Source organism: Phalaenopsis equestris, unplaced genomic scaffold (genome assembly GCF_001263595.1).
Source record: "Phalaenopsis equestris unplaced genomic scaffold, ASM126359v1 Scaffold000258, whole genome shotgun sequence".
In the NCBI taxonomy this organism is placed as follows: domain Eukaryota; kingdom Viridiplantae; phylum Streptophyta; class Magnoliopsida; order Asparagales; family Orchidaceae; genus Phalaenopsis; species Phalaenopsis equestris.
In genome coordinates, this window is record NW_018164700.1 from 1,607,895 (window position 1) to 1,614,604 (window position 6,710).

The 6,710-nt window shown below is 32.6% G+C and overlaps 1 protein-coding gene across 1 annotated transcript; it reads right to left on the bottom strand.

Annotated features, from left to right (window-relative positions):
• Nucleotides 1–3,977: 3,977 nt before the first annotated feature.
• Nucleotides 3,978–4,610, bottom strand: LOC110024535. Its single transcript, XM_020724556.1, has one exon. The coding sequence runs from the start codon at nucleotides 4,413–4,415 to the stop codon at nucleotides 4,059–4,061; it is 357 nt and encodes a 118-aa protein (XP_020580215.1). The 5' UTR covers nucleotides 4,416–4,610; the 3' UTR covers nucleotides 3,978–4,058.
• Nucleotides 4,611–6,710: the final 2,100 nt, after the last annotated feature.

Sequence of the window (6,710 nt, forward strand, 5' to 3'; positions counted from 1 at the left end):
ATGAAAATTTGGCAAAAGAAAAAAAGAATTGGTCTGCTTCAATTGAAATCATTTAATTAGAGTAAGTTAAATATTACAAAAGGATTATCTTCTACAATTAAAAAAGTTGTTAATATAAGTTGAGAGATGTATGCATCATAACACGCTTGATTTTTATATGAAAATTTGCCCCAAACAAACTCTTAGTGCTTCTATTAGATAATTTCTAGTGTTTGAATATTCATAGCATTAGATAGAAAATTTATTTTGTTCGAGTTGTATATGAATGTTGTATATATAAGTTGAGAGATGTATGCATCATAATGCACTTGATTTTTATATGAAAAATTGGCAAAAGAAAAAAAAAAATTGGTCTGCTTCAATTGAAATCATTCAATTAGAGTGAGTTGAATATTAGAAAAGGATTATCTTCTACAATTAAAAAAAGCTGTTAATATAAGTTGAGAGATGTATGCATCATAATAAACTTGATTTTTATATGAAAAATTGCCCCAAACAAACCCTTAGTGCTTCTATTAGATAATTTCTAGTGTTTGAATATTCATAGCATTAGATAGAAAATTTATTTGTTCGAGTTGTATAAGAATGTTGTATATATAAGTTGAGAGATATATGCATCATAATGCACTTGATTTTTATATGAAAAATTGGCAAAAGAAAAAAAAAAATTGGTCTGCTTCAATTGAAATCATTCAATTAGAGTGAGTTGAATATTAGAAAAGGATTATCTTCTACAATTAAAAAAAGCTGTTAATATAAGTTGAGAGATGTATGCATCATAATAAACTTGATTTTTATATGAAAAATTGCCCCAAACAAACTCTTAGTGCTTCTATTAGATAATTTCTAGTGTTTGAATATTCATAGCATTAGATAGAAAATTTATTTTGTTCGAGTTGTATATGAATGTTGTATATATAAGTTGAGAGATGTATGCATCATAATGCACTTGATTTTTATATGAAAAATTGGCAAAAGAAAAAAAAATGGTCTGCTTCAATTGAAATCATTCAATTAGAGTGAGCTAAATATTACAAAATGATTATTTTCTACAATTAAAAAGGTTGGTAATATAATAATTTAGATGTATGAAAATTTGGCAAAAGAAAAAAAGAATTGGTCTACTTCAATTGAAATCATTCAATTAGAGTGAGTTAAATATTACAAAAGGATTATTTTCTACAATTAAAAAGGTTGTTAATATAATAATTTAGATATGAATCATATAAAAAATGAGTGGTAATAGCAATAGGAGTTTTATATTAGTTGCAATCATGTAATGGTGGGCGACCAACTTACATGTAGATTGGGCTATTAAGATGGGACTAACATATGATGGTTGTTAGTTAGCATCCCGCGACAAAGAACATTACATGAAGGGTCAAAATTCAATTTGATTGATCTCCTAAAAGAAGAAAAAACTAGATTGCCAAAAAGTGGACAGCAACCGTCAGATATATTGTTGGAAGGCGTTTAGCAACAATCAATGAGAATCTTTAAAAGTTAGGCAATGGTTAGCGGTCCATATGATCATCTTCGAATAAAAGAGAAGATCGGGCAACCAAAATATATGCATTGGACAATGGTGAATGATGCATTTCAAACTTTGATTTTTGATAGACTTTGAGCTACAATCAATGAGAAATGTGAAGGTCCAACAATGACCAAAATGAAGTTTATCATTTTTCTTATCAGGGGGATCGACTGGCCTAGAAGTCGAGAGTTAGATGACAAAGGTAATGCATATATCCTAAGAGATAGAAAACTAATCAACATTATTATTATTATTTTGCTCTAATTGAACTAGGATTGAAACTGATGATCAATATCTAGCTTGAATTGAGATCATATCAAACAAAAATAATAAAGAAACTACTACAAAAATTATTTAGGGAGATGTTTTTAATGTGATTGTTCTAATACTTGCGCCATGTGATGCTCTATATTTGTTTGTAGTGTAAACTACTACAAAAATTATTTAGGGAGATGTTTTTATTGTGATTGTTCTAATACTTCCATGTGATGTTCTATATTTGTTTGTAGTGCGTAGTGTAGGTAGCTACAGAACATTTAGCTATACTTACTATAATTACAATTTTTTTAAACTTTAATTAACAGAATAAGCAACTAATTAAGTCTCTCTAACTTGACGTTCTCTAAAGCTAACTTTTTGAAGCATTCAAATCCCTAACATAAGCTGTCTTGTTTTTATGATTCGTGCAGTGGATAAATATGGATTGACAATGGCCATTGTGTGGTGTTTGTTGCCACTGTTGGATGTTTGACTTATCATTTTAATGATAATTATCAACAGCTTATATGGATCTTCATTTCGTCCATCATTTCAGATACCCCACATCCGACTCTGTCATAGAGAGTAGACTTTCAGTCTAATTTAGGTCGTTTAAATTATAAAAACACCATCTAGTGCCGCTCTCCGTGACTCTTTGGTTGATATCTGTGAAGTCAGTTGTAAGTCCCCTGAGATCACGGGTTCGAGCCCACCTAAGTGCATCTGTCTTGCAGCACGAGATTGAATGGTTAGGTACATGAGGGAGTCTGGGGGCTCAAATCATAGTCTCCGACCATTCTTTGTTACAAAAAAAAATTATAAAAGTACCATCTTATTATAATACAAGAATTTATTGATGGAGATATTATTGCAACAATACCTAATGATTCTTCTCTCTACACGAGCTTTTTCATATAAAAATCAAATATTCCTTATCCGTTCTGCATTTTATTACAAAACAGACATCTCCCTCCCTCTCTCTCTTCCTACTTAATTCATGCGGAATGTAGCAAATGTTAAAACAAATGATCAGATTTAATCATTATATAGAAGCTATACCATTAAATTGTGTATGACCCATGAGAAATTTGTGAGATAACAGACATTTCTCCACTAACAGATTACATGCCAAAAACTCAGATGGAAAAGCAGCCACAAGCTGAAGTTGAAGAAAACAAGCAATAGGAAAATGTTTAATCTTTTTGGATCAATATTCTATCATGATTGCCTGACCAAATACTTGATAGCCAGGTCCAATTCAACATCCGCACAGAGTTGATTCATTTCTTAGATTCAGGTGAGGCCTATTCATATGCTAGTTCGGCCAATCGGTTGATCAATTGGTCAATTAGGTGACCTGCCTACGGTGACGGTCAAATCACAACTCAATAGTTTTAACTTGTCAATTTAGCGGCCCAAATTTGGTAATTCGTCGGTTACTCAACTCCGACATTACTACTTTTCAATTAGGCACTCATGCATTGTATCTTTTTCCATGTACACAATTGTCTAACTTAATGGTTATCGACCAAAACCTATAAATACGGAGTTAACATTGAGACTCATGTTATGCAATCCAGCACGCTAAAGGGGTGTTTAGTAGCAAAGCTTTAACAGAATTTAGCCATGCATTTGACTCAAATCCAGCCAAATGAACGAAATCCAACTATTTGAATTTATCCTTGTTCCGTCTTCTCTACGGCCATTCCGTCTACAAATTCAGATTCACCAAATCCCAAAGAGAGGTGGATTTGCCGGATTTACGTTACGGTTGCTTGCAAAATTCACTCCTATTAAGAGCTCACCGTAAATCCGAATTTGATGAATCCTACTTAATGTAAATCCGATCGTACAACCAAACACCCCTAAATACGCTTACATAATCCTTTTTCGGGCTTTACGGGCACTCAAACACATAACACATGTATAATCCTTTTTCGGGCTTTACGGGCACTCAAACACATGATAGTGAGATTCATCAACTTATTTCCAATCAATATGCTGCATTTGAGCACGCCCCAAATTTCTCTCTCTCTCTCTCTCTCATCTAAGTGATGTGACTTCACTGACAATATAGGATCCAACACTGATGAACCCCATATTTTTCTAATCCAAGAAAGCACAGCTCAATCAGCTGCAAAAGGCCTTCAAATCTTCAATGAAAATTAAAAAAAAAATCAAAACAGATCCCTTATATCCTTATCCATGGCATATAATAAAGCATTGATCTTAATTTATACACATAATTAATGATTGCCAAAACAAATTAAAACTGCTTATCGATTGTAGAAATCCAGGCACAGTAAGCGCAAACTATCCTCTGAGAGATGTAGATATAGACTGCAAAGGAGAAGCTCATAAGAGCAACATCCTTCCAGTCTCCCTTCTGCTTAGGGCTCAAAGCCTCCTTCAACTCCCTGCCAAGCTTCTCCACCTTGCTGTAGATCATGGATGCAGTCCGGCGGAGGTGAATCTCCTTTCCTTTGCTTTCTTTGTTCTCCGGCGGCGGAGAGAGGTGGCTCCGGCAAGGTAGGACGGCGGCGAGTTTGGTTTGTTGGGCTGGCTTGCGGGGGTGGATCGGATTGATGCGGTGGAGGGAGGGGGAAAGAGAGAAGGAGGCCATTGGGATAGCTGGGATGGTGAGATCGGAGAATAACAGGGGATTAATTCATGATGCGGATTAGGAGCAGGGGGGGAGGTTTGGTGGGGATGGGAGAGGTGAGAGCAATAATTGCCGTGGAAGGAAACGCGATATGAAACAAAAAATGATTTTGCCAATTTGCTAAAGCTGGCGTGCAAAAATATCTTGGTGGGCGTTTTGAAATTAAGTATTTTACATGCTCGTCACACAATTGTTGTATATATCGTTGTGTGTTTCAAGAATGTGCCGGCAGTAATTTGAGAACAAAAGATCTAAAATGAAGAAAACATAATAAAGGAGAGTGAATTTACAGGAGTCCAAGGGCTCACTTATTCAATTAGATGCACTCATTAGAGTAAAAAAATGAAGAACAAATGAGCTTGGAAAAGGATTAAGAGAATGATCGGAGTCTGAACTGATTGGACTAAAGCAAGACAGGCAAACACTCGAGTTAACTGCCTCAGAAAGTCGAGAAAAGTTATCAATCTACGTCTCTGTCGATAAGACATGAGAAAATAATCCATTTCCTCGGCATCACCAATGTAATAGAGTCTCGCAATCATTCCAAAAGAATGAACTATCTATTGGGTTACAGCTGCTCGATAGCTTAGTCTCGTTCTGCTGGTTGTAGCTCCTCATCTAGGGATCAAGTGTCGGTTGACAAACTAGATCAACCGATCATGAAAGCCTATATCATCAAGCTAATACTGTGAACCCAAATCTAATCAAGTTCAATCGACCGGCTACATCGAGTCAGCCGAGCCGACCAAACTGACCTTGCCAAGTCGAAGCTATGCTAATCCAACGAACTGAGTCATGGCAGCAGAGCAATTGTCTCATACATGTAAAATAGCTAAAATACCCTATAATGCCTTAATTAAAGCAAAATAATAACTGCAATATTACTTATTTTGTATTCTCTCCCCTATTATTAGTAAAATTATTAATAAGATTATTTTATGAGAAATGACTAATAGACAAAATATTTTACTATTTATTATGATCCCTCCCTCCCTCTTCTTATAATTTAGCCCGCTTGGAGTGTGATTCAGAGACAACTTAACATTTATAACACTTTGGTGTTATAAACTTTTGTATGAAAAATGTATTTCACTATTAAAAAAAAGTTAATAATAGTGATATTTTTAATGTGATCTTAAAGATTTAGTAGTTAAATGTTAATTTGAATGTTTAGGTATTAGTTATATAAATATAAAATAATTTTATGGTGTGCATGCAAGATCTCCTTCGACATTTAGCTCCAAGTAACACAAAATGTTATATTTGTATATTTAAAATTTCATTTTAAATATATTTAAATTTAAATTTTAAAATTTAAATATAAATTATTTAAATTTAAATTTTACATTTTTTGTGTTAGATGATATTTTATTTTTTATTATTTTATCACAATGATTATTTTCTTACAATGATTGTTTGAATTAGAGCTTAATTGAATCAAAATAAATAATTATATATTTTAAGATAAAGATTTTTATAATTGTTTCTTAACAAAATTACAAAATAATGTAATATACTTTGCATTGTAATCATAAGTAAACTACAATAATCGTTAACTGTTGTTGATGATGATCTCTAAAATCGTCGATTCATTATAACTTTTAAAATTGTGAATTTTAGTATATCATTGAATTCGTATTTTCAAGATCTTAAATTTCATTATAAAGTTGCTTAAATAAAAAAGGTCAAGATGAGCTTAAATTGAACTAAAAATATACTTATCCAACCTATATTAAATTTGGTGGCTTATAATGTGAATTTTTTGGTGACATCAAGTATAAGCTACAAAGCAGAAGTAATGATATATTACAATACTTACAAGTCATCCCTTCAGCCAATTTTAATACCAGAATAACAAGCATTTTGCATCTGTTAAAATATATCATTCTCCATCGTTTCCAACATTTATCCGAACTGTTAAATGTAGTATTAAATGGTCACACTGGTATTAGAGGGGTCAGCAACCTCCATTGATCACTGCAAGATCAGAATATATTCGATTTAGAACAATAATTCAAAAAAAAAAAAAAATGCAATCTGAAATTAGCATATGCACCCACCCTATAATTGTATTTTCAACATCATTATTAGATTATCTAAACTTAAATAATATGATATTAGCTCAACTAAATGAATAATGAATCTTTCTAATAGATGATATATCAAATAATGAGTAAAGTGCCAAAATAGTCGTATCGACTATTTAAATGGGGTGGTCATTTTAGTCCTAGAGTTCATAATAGTATTAAAATAGTC

Coding starts and splice junctions, on each gene's coding strand:
- LOC110024535 (XM_020724556.1), bottom strand. CDS start 4,415: ATGGCCTCCTTCTCTCTTTCCCCCTCCCTCCACCGCATCAATCCGATC.